Source organism: Littorina saxatilis, linkage group LG8 (assembly GCF_037325665.1).
Source record: "Littorina saxatilis isolate snail1 linkage group LG8, US_GU_Lsax_2.0, whole genome shotgun sequence".
NCBI lineage: Eukaryota > Metazoa > Mollusca > Gastropoda > Littorinimorpha > Littorinidae > Littorina > Littorina saxatilis.
This window is the reverse complement of record NC_090252.1, coordinates 38,623,555-38,637,260: the sequence shown is the minus strand read 5'-3', so window position 1 is coordinate 38,637,260 and position 13,706 is coordinate 38,623,555. Positions and strand designations below refer to the sequence as shown.

General features: G+C 42.3%; 1 protein-coding gene across 1 annotated transcript; it reads left to right on the top strand.

The window, feature by feature from the left end:
• The first annotated feature begins 8,247 nt into the window (after nt 1–8,247).
• Nucleotides 8,248–13,202, top strand: LOC138974633 (uncharacterized). The gene is made up of 6 exons (XM_070347358.1): nt 8,248–8,425; nt 10,194–10,429; nt 11,135–11,338; nt 11,920–11,976; nt 12,632–12,691; nt 13,105–13,202. The coding sequence occupies exons 2-6, from the start codon at nt 10,198–10,200 to the stop codon at nt 13,200–13,202; spliced, it is 651 nt and encodes a 216-aa protein (XP_070203459.1). The 5' UTR covers nt 8,248–8,425; nt 10,194–10,197.
• The last annotated feature ends 504 nt before the right edge of the window (nt 13,203–13,706 follow it).

The window sequence follows — 13,706 nt, the reverse complement described above, 5'->3', positions numbered from 1 at the left end:
TTGTACCCCCAGCACGAACGAATAAAGTTTTCATTATCTGCCTTCCAGTGTGTTTCTTGTAGTAAATACAAATTGCATTTTTGTTTACGTAAATAGTCAAACACATCTTTTCTTTTTTTGTGGTCACCTAGACCATTACACTGAATTAAAGGTGCAGATCTGAAATGAGTTGGTTGCCATCACTGTAAGTTTTTGTTTGTTTCACCAAGTAAATATAATAGCTCTGTATGGCGGTACACAATGTACAACAATACCACATGCAAATCATGAAACAGTTGCATAATGAACACAGCCGAATGTCTAGAGTAGTCAGTGCAAAATTTTGTCATCACATGTCATCTCTACATATTGTGCACACAATAATACACATTGACATAAATACATCATCCCAAATAATTCACGTGCACTTCTCAACCTCTTCACAAAGTTACAAAAAGATCCAGTGCCGAACGAGTACAAAGCAGCCTTGACAAAGACCTCCTGTGCACAGTACGAAAGAAGAACACGAGAGAGAGCAAAGATGTTTGAAGAACATTCCCCAAAGTGGGTCAACAACACAAAAAGGACTACCTGTCCTGAACACAATAGAAACACAAGATGGGACGAATATTGGTGACTCACCGCTAATGAAGGCACGAACCTGCGAAGAATTCTGAGTATACATCTGTTCTGCGCGAAGTTAGAATCCGGTTCCATTCTAGAATGGACCGGGTCCAAGTTGGAATTCTAACCCTGCGCAAGTACAGGGGTGCCATTCTAGAATGGTACCCGCATGGTTGCTGGTCCATTCTAGAATCGGCCGTGCGCAAGGTTGGAATTTGGGTCCAAGTTGGAATAGTCATTTCAGTTAGACTATCACACAGCCAAAGCCACAAATGTGGATTTTCTGTTTGTTTTTGTTTTTTGTGTGTTTGGTTGGGTTTTTTTCCCGGGTTTTTTACACTTTACTCAAAGACATCGTGGATTGTGATGTTCTGAAAGTGATTACGATTTTGACTCGGAGACACTCAGCACCGATCGCTACGAACGGAAATTTCCGGACTGACAGTGTTTTGCCGATCTCGCTTGTAACTTTTAATCTTATTCATATACATGAAGTTGGTCTTCTGAATTGTGAAGATAAAGTCTTTAGCTTTGTATCGATATATAATATGACTATATAGTTTGAGCGAGGGAAAGGCTTTTTTTTTACTTTTTTTTAAACTAGCTTTAACGTTCTATCAGGCATGCGCCTCTTAAGAACGGTGCTGCTTTGACCACAAGACTCGCAGCCATAGCAAACCCCTCGTTATGAGCGCCGACCACAACAAAAGCAATTGGCTGCGGTGGGCCCCACGAAAATCGGCAAAGGCGAGGCTAGTTTCTGTAGAAAATCGTCTCCGTTTTCTCCAAAATGACATATCATCCCATAACTAGCGTTTGTATTTCGACCATGGCGATCTTAACGTAGTTAAGATCGCCATGATTTCGACATAAGGTCTGTGGCATCTAATCATCGATTTCATTCTTTCATTTGATTCATTTGTGAACGCTGAACTTCGAGTATTTATGCTTTTCAGGGAAAAATTTTTGAAAATTCTGACTTTCCACAGTTATTACGGAAAATCAAGCTTGTCAATCAAGATGCTGTGAATTGGAATGTCATTACTAATCATTAGTTGACCTCTGGCTCAAGTGGTGTCATCTTGCTACACGGTTGAATTGCAATTCGTCAATCTCTGCCGTCACTGGGCACTGAGAACGTCAGGAGCCTGTATTTTTTTCAAGGGCAATTAGAGGTTATTTGAAAGTATGACATGGTATAATGTGATTTTGGAGAGAAAAATTAATTGACTGTCATTGCAATGAGGCTTGGTCAGAAATAAAGAGTATTCACTGATTTTAAGCTACAATTCAGTTGCTTGGAAATGACAGACCTCCAATCCATTTGTAAATCAAGTGAACTCTCTTGAATGATTGGTACTTCCTCTACAAATAAATGTGCACCAGGATATAATTCTTGGAACTTTGTTCTTTTGTGTAGTAGTAATGCAGGGTTGTAGGAGTTTGAAACGTGGGCATATCACAGTTTGGAAGGTAGGGATTCTGATAGATTAAATAAAAACTGTCAAACTTTTAGGCATGGAATTCCCCTTTGAGAGTATTTGTTGTGGTAGTACTACTACTATGAATTGCTTTCAATGTTTTCCCATAATATTATAAAACCAGACAAAAGTTGTTGTTGATTTCTGTTTTTGTTAATGTCAACTTTTTTTTAAACCTGTGACAACAGCTCTATAACTCACTCTGTCCTTCTGTTGGTCTGTCTGTCGGTTAGTCGGTCTGACCGTCTGTCTGTCTGTCTGTCAAAAAAATTGTCAAAAAACAGGACATTTCCGCAACCGGCTCTCATCACAAAAACAACTGCCCTGCAAACATTACCGCCCTGGTAGTCCCCCTTGCTATGGTCTGCCTTTGTTTATTGCGTACTCAGGAGTGTCAACTTTCTTGACATGACATGACATCGCAAGATCGCCAAAGGATTTTTTTCAGGGGTAGACAAATCAGCCCCATTTTATCAAAGGGAAGGTGCAGGTGGAGATAATTCAAGGGAAGACAACTCTGTCTTACCTACAAACATTACGGCCCCCTTTATTCACTCTCGCGATGAATGGACCAGCAACAAGGGTACCATTCTAGAATGGCACCCCTGTACTTGCGCAGGGTTAGAATTCCAACTTGGACCCGGTCCATTCTAGAATGGAACCGGATTCTAACTTCGCGCAGAACACATCCACATAATCCAAGAGTTACATCCACAACACCTCAAAAACCAACCAAAAAAGCATAAAAACATAATATTCGTCGGTACCTGCCTGACACACACAAGTTGGTTGCCATTACACACTGTCAGCGATTCGCCCGGATGCTTGACTGCGTCACCCAACAATAAGGGGGCAGCTCAAAACATAAAAAAGCATATCAAATGTACCAGTAACTAAACACTGAAAGAACACTGAAAAAACAAAATATTTCAGTTGACAACTACAAAAAAGCGGTTCTACGTGTAGTACTCATCACTGTCGCGTTGCGACTCCCATTCCGCATCACTGTCAAAAAGATTCTGACTGCCATGTTTAGGAGCATTGGTTCGCCTTGGAAATCGTCCCCTACCTGTTTGGCCACGCCCCCCTCCTCTTCCCCCTCTACCGCGCCTGTTCTTGCCTCTTTCAGCAAGATTCCAGACCCTGTCGCCATGACCTGAGACACCCTTTTGGGAGTGCTGTGAATTGTGGGGAAGGGGCTGAGCTGATGAACCCCCAAAGTCACTCATTTTCTGGATCCTTCTCACATAATCATCATGTGTCTTAACATACACTTGTCCTCTGATTGTCCAGCATTCTTTGGTGGACTCTGCCACTCTCGCCCGACTGAACAGTATGTAATTGTCCTTCGTGAGATCTTCCACAATCACTACTGACTTTGTTGTCTGTCCTGGTGCCTTTTTCCGTTTTTTTCTGCTACTGATCACCTCCACTCTCACCTTTCTAGACACAAAGCGCACAATAATCCCTCTGGGCGTTTGATCAGTTTTTTTGCCCAGCCGATGAACAGCATCCAAGTCACTGCTCTTGATGTGTTTCAAGTCCAGCTTCTCATGGAATAATTTCAGCACCGTCTTCTCACACTGCTCTGCGGTCTCGTCTTCTGGCTCACGGACGTAGTAGATCCTTAGGTTGTAGTTTCTCGAGTACTGCTCGTTGAAGTTACTCCGTTGGTAGGCCTTGGTTGCCTTGTAGTCAGCTAACTCCGCCACTGACTTTGTGTTTTCTTGTTTTGCCTTGAGTTGTGACATCTCTTTCTTCAGGCGGTCGTTTTCTTGTTGCAGACCAAACACTGTTGATTCCATTTTCTCCATAATTCCGTTCAGCCTGTCCATCTTTTCACCATTGCTATTCAGTTTCGCCATAATCATTTTCTCTGCTGCAGACATCATAGTCATTGGTTGTGAATCAGACACAGTGTCACGTAAGCTTGATTCTTGCTCTGTTGACATGGCTTCTTCTCTAGTGACAGCAGTGTCAGTGTCCATGCCACCGGTAAAATGGCGACCCGTGGCTGGGAAGTGATTCAAAATTGACGCACTGATCACAGTCGCTGTCTTACTCCTCTTCACTTTCTTCTTTGTCGTTTTTGTTTGATTCGAGGGCTCGACGAGGCTCTCTTCGTGTGCCGATGACGATGTGTTATGACTAGCCTTCCTCTTCGGACGTTGAGTTTTCTTGGCAGTTTGCACTAACTGAGTTCGCTGCGACCGGCTAATTCCCTACATTTATAAAAGTTCAAGTTCATACAGTACCGGTACAAAGGCTGCTTCAGATGACCATTTCTTGGATTGAGAAAGTCTCTCCAGGTTCTTGCACGCTTTAGGATCAGTTACATGCTTTATAACTGATGTATTTCACAAAAAGTTGTGAAGCGTAGACACAACCGCAACCTGCTGCGGCCATGAGCGTGACGTCATCCGCTTTATTTTTAATTTTCAGAGCTTGTTTTTAATCCAAATATAACATATTTATATGTTTTTGGAATCAGAAAATGATGAAGAATAAGATGAACGTAAATTTGGATCGTTTTATAAAAATTTTATTTTTTTTTACAATTTTCACATTTGTAATGACCAAAGTCATTAATTAATTTTTAAGCCACCAAGCTGAAATGCGATACCAAAGTCCGGCCTTCGTCGAAGATTGCTTGGCCAAAATTTCAATCAATTTGATTGAAAAATGCCGTCGCGATATAACCTTGAATGGTTGAAAACGACGTTAAACACCAAATAAAGAAAGAAAGAAAGAAAGATTGAAAAATGAGGGTGTGACAGTGCCGCCTCAACTTTTACAAAAGCCGGATATGACGTCATCAAAGACATTTATCGAAGAAATGAGAGAAAAAAGTCCGGGGATATCATGCCCAGGAACTCTCATGTAAAATTTCATAAAGATCGGTCCAGTAGTTTAGTCTGACTAGTAGTATAACTAGTCCTCACTAACCTTCAAATTGTTATTCGGATCAGCCTTTTTGCCCAGCAAAACAAATTTGAGTTTGAGAAGACTTGGACCAGTCTTTGCCTCTGCATCAGACCACACCTCTGCTAATTCCTCTCCCTATCCTGCCTCAATGTGAACTTGTCTCTTGCACGAGCAGCCCGGCCGCTTGTTGTTTTGAACGTGAAACTTCCATAGCCTGAAAATAAAGACAAATGCTTGAAAAGGATACACTATATATTAATCAATCTCCCTTACAGTTAATGAGTTATTTGTAGCAAACTTCAATCATAATCGGGAAAAGCTCACTTGAGTTTTGACAGCTGGCACACAATGTTCACACACACAACAATTGTACTCTTTTTTCACATGTATACACAAATAAAAATATATATGTGATTATATCACAAGCATAACACACACACACATAATCACACTCATGCACACAGTCACACACACACACACACACATAGTCACATTCATGCACACAGTGACACACACACACACACACACACACACACACACACACACACACACACACACACACAGTGATACAAGTCTCTCACACACAACACACACACACACACACACACACACACAACACATGCACAAGACACTGATTTCCTCGACATTGTTCGGAGGGATAAGTATAATTTCTTCTCTTTTGGGTTACTATTATGAGAAAAGACATCATTTTCAGAGCTCTCTATTTTTCTGAAACATGAATTCGCTTTGCTTCGAACTCTTGCACGTTTACTGTTCCCTGTGTTCGATCAGTGACATGAATGGCATTTTAAACAAATGCATAAGCTTATAGGTAAAAGCGCAACTTAAGAGACATATATTTGAAAGGATCACCAACAGGCAACACACATGTCCAAGATAATTTGACTGAGTACTGCTTCTAAAGTACGAGTATGATCTTCGTCAAGGCGAATCATTTTGAGTGCTACAGGGCTTTTGACTCGCATCGTCGATTCCTTTGCAGTCCTGCTGGGAGCAACTTGTACACCGATACTGAATGTCCTATTGAAAGCTTTATTTCCTGTCAGACAACGTTAACTAAAGCTGGGAAATGTAACACTGGCTTACCTTGTCAGACGAAAATGATCGCAGGAAGACGCCATTGTTGACAAGGGAAATCACCCAACCATTACAAGAGTGCTCTTTCCTTGGATTCTTTTACGACAATTAATTAGCTATCAAAACTGTTGAATTTGCAAAGTAAAGTTATTCCTCATGAATGGTTGCATTATTTGTAACGTAGAATCTTACGGTGATGCTTTGAAAGCGGCGATCTGAAGGCCTTTTCCGGTGGATAGGGGAGACCGGGGCTAGTCCGCCTACTTTTATGCTTTTGGTAGCATAACTGGCGAGTTTGATGAACTAGAAGACTGATTTTTTATTTTACATCAAGACAAATGTGTAGCTGATATCAATATGCAGACAGTTTTTATGTGCGCATGAACATTTGTTGTACATACTGCTCAGTAGACCTACCCTAACGTAGGCGAACTTGCCCCAAGTCGGGGTAAGTCCGCCTACAGGGTGGGGCAAGTCCACCGCTCTCATCCCATAGTAGGTACAAGACTAGTAGTGGGCAAGCTTTATACACACACGCACGCACACACAGTCAGTCAAACAAGCACCCGATCAGTGGGAAAGCTTTTTTAATTCCCTTCAATATTTAGGTTCAAAAATGCCAATGACAAAATACAAAAGAATGTCGAAACTCGGAATGTAACACAAATCGGCGTCAGTCTTTTTTAGACATGAATCTGCAATCTTTACCATCGAGAATAGATGGAGTCACCATCAGAGTCACAGTTATGGCAGATGTAAACTGGACTGTTTCCCACACCTGCACATTCTTCATGGCGAACTTGCCCCATGACAAATAGGCGGACTTGCCCCCGCACGGGCAGGCAACTCTAGTGCCAGATAGCGAGCACAACATGGGAAGGAAGAAGCAAAACTTTCGTCAGAACTCGACCTTAATTAACGCACTTTCACTTGACACCAAGACTAAGTCTTTGTTCTCAGAGGTAATGCATCAAAACCTAAGTCAACTGCTATGCATTCATGTTACAAAAATGAAGAAAAACACTTTTTGTGATCTGTACTCACGATATATGGGCGCGCAACCTCTGAACTTCTGCAGGATATGGCGGGAAGTAGGGACACCATTCTCACATGGTGTGAAAGACTAAAAGGTGGCAAACGTAAGAATAAACAGACAAAGACGGATGTGCCCCGGGGGCGGACTAGCCCCGGTCTCCCCTACTATCCCTTTAACCTTCAATGTTCTTTCCGCAGGCGCATTACTGACCTACTGGTGACTCCCGTAATCACCACGTCTCATTTGCACTACTATTCGTTTGCACTATGTTTGTAGTTTTATCAAGAACAAACGACGAAAACAAGTAGAGCTATCGACACGTAACTATTGACACAATGCACGCGTATCATTACCACTACGTGTTAGTTGCACTATATGTGTCGATATCACTAGTTCAGGTTGAAAACCCAACATTCGCTATCACTGCCGGTCCAAGGCACTACGCAGTATGTATTCAACCGTGCAGACACTTCTATATTCTCTCTCTCTCTCTCTCTCTCTCTCTCTCTCTCTCTCTCTCTCTCTCTCTCTCTCTCTCTCTCTCTCTCTCTCTCTCTCTCTCTCTCTTACACACACACACACACACACACGCGCGCGCGTTGAGAGAGAAAGAGTGTAGTGATTATGATACATAGTAATAACAACAAATGTAGTGCGTTCGACACTTTGTGATCAATAGAAAACGTCGCGATAGCTAGGGATTCGCAAAAAAATAACGTGGCAATGATTTTCGTAGTGATAGCGGCACGTATTGCATATGACACTATGATGTAGGACAAGTTACGCCTATTGATTGCGTTACGCACCTTCACCCACAAGGTACGAGCGAGAACTTTGAAATAAGTTGATTCGAATTTTGAAATGGGGAAAAACGGTCATGTTGTCGAGTAAGCCTGCCTAATATGACGCACAACCGACAGCAACGCGCACTCTAACCACACACACACGCTTAAGGGGAAATTATACATTTGCAGAGTCGGCGGCGCTGCATGCTGCGATAAGGATTATGACGAGTATTTGGCCTGTTTTCTTTTCACGCAACGTGTAGCGGGCTGGGGAAAAAAATCCTCTATAATCTTCCGTGCGTGTGCTGTCCTGCTGAAGTTACATAGGTGAGCGACGGGCCTTAACGCACACCGTGGCACAATCAGGACCACCGGCTCGTTCCATTTGAAATTGTGTTAGCATTCTGTCAACATCGGATAGTTTATGATTCAAACTCGGAAACGCTGCTGTGAAGGATTTGCTTTTGAGAAAACTGACTGAAAGTTAGCAAACTGAAGTGAGTAAATTTATAATGTCATTTTTATGACTGCATATTTTGTAATGGAAAAGAAGCGTACAATAACGACTTGAGAGTATAAATACATGGAGATGCCCCATTGTACATACGGTTCTGCATTTGTCACGTACAGTTCAGCGTTTGAAATTTGGGGGCACGGTAGCACTTATTCAAAAAATGATGATGCCGACAACGGTTTCAACGTGTTACTACTGACGGCAGTGATAAGGTGTTTGAACACTGACTTGTCAAACCCACTGAACTCCACCGTTAACCACAATGTTTTCTTGTGTTTTTTAAACATTATTTTGTATTTCAAAAGCAACCCGCGGTTTTGCACCCAGTTGCATTGGAAAGATTCGAAATCCTTCGAAAGATATTTCAAAAATGTTCGACCATTCAGTAAACAATTTGAAAATCCGTTGTGGCGGAAAAAAGCGCCTTAATATGTAATTATTTGAATCGGTCTTCCGTAGTCAGCTTAAGTTAAACTTGATCAGCCCGATTCATTCTCACGGACATGTGTGTGATTTGCACAGCAGGTTAAAACGGTATTTCCTTACACTGCCGTTCCACTCTGATTGATTCAAATACCTTGGTGCGCGCAACGGCTTAAGCCCATTGACACGTCACTGCCAACAATGAAATCCGTGACATTCATGTGCTTCAACGACCAACATAAATGTGAACTGCTTTCTTTAAATCATCAGAATGATTTTATGCTTGAAGTACATGTCAGGAAAACCTCAGAATGCAAAGTGGCAGACTTTTTTTCGGCAGGCCGGCCAGTCCGTTATAGTCTAATACGTAGGCCTAACGAGTAAAGGTGGTTACTGATTCTCCCATGTAAGATTTGGAAAATGTAGGGATTGTTTTGTTATTCTGTTGTGTGAACACTTTCAGAATTGCCTGGTCCTTTCTGCACCTGGTGCTTAACCCTGTAAATTTGAAAGTAAAGAAACCGAATCATGCATGTGAAGACAGGTTTGTGAAGTAAAAATGCTGAGCTTTTATTTGTATATTTATATCTTACCTTCGACCTTTCCATTATTCTTTATTTCGCGCAGGGACCGTTGGTTTGATGTTTATGGTTATTTTTTTCTCTCACTCATTTTTTCTCCCTCATGCATTTGTTTTGTATGAGCAGGTTTGTGTGTGTGAAGTTGTCAAGTATGTTGAACATTAGGTGTAGGTAGTTGATAGAATAAGTGGTATAGGTAGATAGCTAAGTTAGCAGGGCCACAAGGGGTAGGACACATTGGGAAACCTGAGTGGTTCATTTCCTAGTTTGGATTGTGTAAATGCACATTCTTCGTGAAAGCAGTTCCGCTCACCAGCTCGGATCTTGCCAGGCGTTTACATGGGATGAGATCATCCATCCACTTGGTCACATTCCAACAATAAACAGCCTGGCTGCTACCTATGCACAGTGCGATTTGTTTGAGTTAATTTCGAAAAAATGCCTGTTTTTTATTTAATTAAATCCTCAAAAAAAATGCACAATTGGAGAATCTTGTAATGAATTTATTTCTAATTTATTTACTATTAATACTTTAAAAAAAAAACTTCCTTTGTGCATAGAGCTAGAGAGCCCTCAGGTTCTTTATTTTTGGTATGTGACCAAGTTGAGGGATAAACATACCCCATCTACAAGCTGGTGAGATCTGAGACGGGGAGCAAAACTGTCTTCACGAGAAGTATGCCTTTACGGGATTTTAAAATGAAGAGAGAGGGACAATTAGTGGAATGTTTGCCCCCTTTTTTCCAGACAAATGGCTTCACTAACGATAACCTCAGTGTTAAAGACCCTGCTGGTGCTTTTATGCACCCCGCCCACTGTGACCCCACGGAGTGTGAAACAACTTCCCATCACGTGTGATGCCGAAGAATGCAGCATTGGGGAGAGTGCCAGTGTGACGTGTCATTTCGGTACAGACATTCGCCAGAACCAGCGGCACTTTGCAGTGGTCATGTACCCGTTTCACGTCGAAAAAAGCTTTTCTGGTAAGTAATGGTTGCGGTATTAAAACATCGATTAGAGAGAGAGGGAGAGCGCGTAGCTGTGTGTTTGTCTGTAAGTGTGTGTGTGTGTTATGACTGCTGTCGGTTCGTTCGAATAATAGTTCGTACTCAAGAGCGCACTGTTACTAAAGGTGCAGACGTTTTACTCCCGATGGTGGTGATGAGGAGGAGGATGACGATGCCAGTGATGATCATGCAGGTTCATGAAAGAAAACGACTTGCATTCAACGAGAGGATAGGGCGGGGATGTAGCTCAGTCGGTAGCGCACTGGATTTGTATCCAGTTGGCCGCTGTCAGCGTGAGTTCGTCCCCACGTTCGGCGAGAGATTTATTTCTCAGAGTCAACTTTGTGTGCAGACTCTCCTCGGTGTCCGAACACCCCCGTGTGTACACGCAAGCACAAGACCAAGTGCGCACGAAAAAGATCCTGTAATCCATGTCAGAGTTCGGTGGGTTATACTTATAGAAACACGAAAATACCCAGCATGCTTCCTCCGAAAGCGGCGTATGGCTGCCTAAATGGCGGGGTAAAAACGGTCATACACGTAAAAGCCGTGGGAGTTTCAGCCCATGAACGAACAAACAAACAACGAGAGGATGAGGGTGATTGATTAGATTGTATCCAACTCTATTCATAACATAAAGATTATTTCTGACCTGCTCTTCTCACAACTTCTCTCTGAAAGGAATCGATGTCCTGCGATGCCACTGGACTCAACCGTCGTCACCAGAATGCCGAGTGATGGACGGGTTTGTCTTCAACCAACACATAACTGACACGATAACGGTGAACATCTCCAAAGCCACGACACAGATGGCAGGAATCTACGCCTGCGAGCTCGTCCCTTCCAATGACAGAACGAAGCGCACGTGCAATCTCAACGTCACAGGTAATTAACATTTGTTTGTAAACAAAGTTTTATTCAATTGATCATGGTACAATAATAAAACGAGAAATGACAGGGACACGAACTCAACTCAATCGAACGCTTATATTACGTGGCCTACGCAGTTGCCTAACTCAGTTGAATTATCCAACATTTTCGTTTGGAGTGTGGGCATTGCTATTTTTACCAAGGTTTTATGGAAGCGAATTTGTAAAGAAGCAATTAGATTAATTATGTGTTTCTTCTTCTATGTGTGTGTGTGTGTGTGTTTAATTCTGATAGCTTGTTTGGTGTGTGAGGTATTATTATTGTCCACAACCTCATTCTTTACTAGTCTAGGCTATTACTATAAGAGAGTTAGTTACTCAGTCACTAAACTCCTCTTTCTCGTTGTTCCCCCTCTACCCCTACTAATACATGTTTTCTAAAGCTTCATGTTACGTCACTAAGACCAAAAGTGTACAAGTTTTTGTTGTTTCTTTTGCTGATGCTTTTCAACAAAACGATTTTTTGTGGGCGTTTCTCAGAGTATCTGTGTGTGTAGGTGTTCACAACAAAGATTTGTTTTTGTTTTTATTTTTCAGAACGAAGCCCGTCCGCAGCGCGAATGCAATCTGCTCCCAGAAGACCTCCACGGAAAGGTCTGTGTCAGCGTATGTGTGTGTCTGCTTCACTCTGTCTCCGTCTGTCTGTTGTGTCTCACTCTCTCTCTCTTTCTCTCTCTTATCTTTCTCTCTCTTTCTCTCTCTCTTTCTATCTTTCTCTCGCTCTCTCTCTCTCTCTCTCTCTAAAATAAAGAATTGTCATTGTCATTGTCTCTCTCTCTCTCGCTCTCTGTCTGTCTCTGTCTCTGTCTCTCTCTCTTGCTCACTCTCTCTCTCTTGCTCGCTCTCTCTCTCTCACACAGTTTGCTAGGTTGTTTTCATTCTCGCAGTCGCTTTTCGTTTTATGTTTGTGTTAATGCAAGTACTAGCTTTAAGAACGGACCATGTGAACCGAACGCTGTAATCCGTATGTAGTAAAGTTTTTGAGTTCGGGTTCTCTCTTTCTCAGTTTGTTAAATTTCCTTTATCTTACTGTTTCCATAATGGGCAAGGGCTAATTCAAAATCAGCTATCATTGCTAATACCAGTCTATGAAACATGTATCTCTCTCTCTCTCTCTCTCTCTCTCTCTCTCTCTCTCTCTCTCTCTCTCTCTCTCTCTCTCTCTCTCCCTCTCTCTCTCTCTCTCTCTCTCTCTCGTTCGTTCGTTCGTTCGTTCTTCTGACAATTGATCATTATTATGTTTTGACAGAGGGCAGTATACCAGAACCATCAATGTACTCTGCTGTCAGAGGATCTGCTGAAGAGAGAGGTAAGCGCAAGTGTCTTTATGTGCGTGCATGCGTTCGTGTGTATGTCTGGTTATGAGGTTTGTGTGCAAGCATGCTGGTATATGTGTGTCGGTGGGTATCTGTGTGTAATAAATGATGGTTCACAGATCATTTCCATTGCCCTAACGCAGTATTGCATGCATCGTTGCGGGTTAAAGGCAAAGTTTGGTTCACCATCTCAGTTCTGGCCAGGCTTTTACATGGGCTAAGACCATCTCCCCCCCCCCCCCCCACTAGGACATAATACCAAACAAAAAGCTTGGCCAGATCTGAGATAGTGTGCTGAACTTTTTTCACCAGAAAAGGAGTGTGCCTTTAATGCATTCAGTTATAAAGAAATGATATAATTCTGACGAATAATTCTTCCAATGTTTTGTTCGTTTTCTTCCTGCAGATACCAACCAAGGCTCCTTCCTGGCAATGCACATAATCACGATGTCAGCTTTGGTATTACTCATCGCCTTGAATGTCTTCATGGCAATGCGCAGGTGATCCATGAATTATTTGTTTAATTTAGAAAAATTGCGATTTCAGCACTGAGCTACGATTGCACAAACTAAAGATCGGATACGACGGAGAAGACATACATAAAATTAATGTATTGATCAATAAAACAGTGTCTATTTATTTGTTGTTTTATTCAACACCACCCCCCCCACACACACACACACACACACACACACAATTACACACACAAACTAAACCAGACACACACGCATGTACCTCCTCGTACACACAGGAAGCACGCACACACGCACACACACACACACACACACACACACACACACACACACACACACACACACACACAAGACAAACTGAATGATTGTCGTTCTTGCAGGTTGACGAAAAAGAAAGAACGAGGAGGAGACACTGACTCTGAGGGAAGCGAAGTGTACACCTGTCTCACCAAGCCATCTCCTGAAAAGGAAGACGATTACACATACTGGTGAGAACCTAGGAATCTGCCAAAATGTACGGGTAGCCATCAGTAAA

Coding starts and splice junctions, on each gene's coding strand:
- LOC138974633 (XM_070347358.1), top strand. CDS start 10,198: ATGGCTTCACTAACGATAACCTCAGTGTTAAAGACCCTGCTGGTGCTT. Junction 10,430..11,134: donor CGTCGAAAAAAGCTTTTCTG/GTAAGTAATGGT, acceptor TCTCTCTGAAAG/GAATCGATGTCCTGCGATGC. Junction 12,692..13,104: donor AGGATCTGCTGAAGAGAGAG/GTAAGCGCAAGT, acceptor TTCTTCCTGCAG/ATACCAACCAAGGCTCCTTC.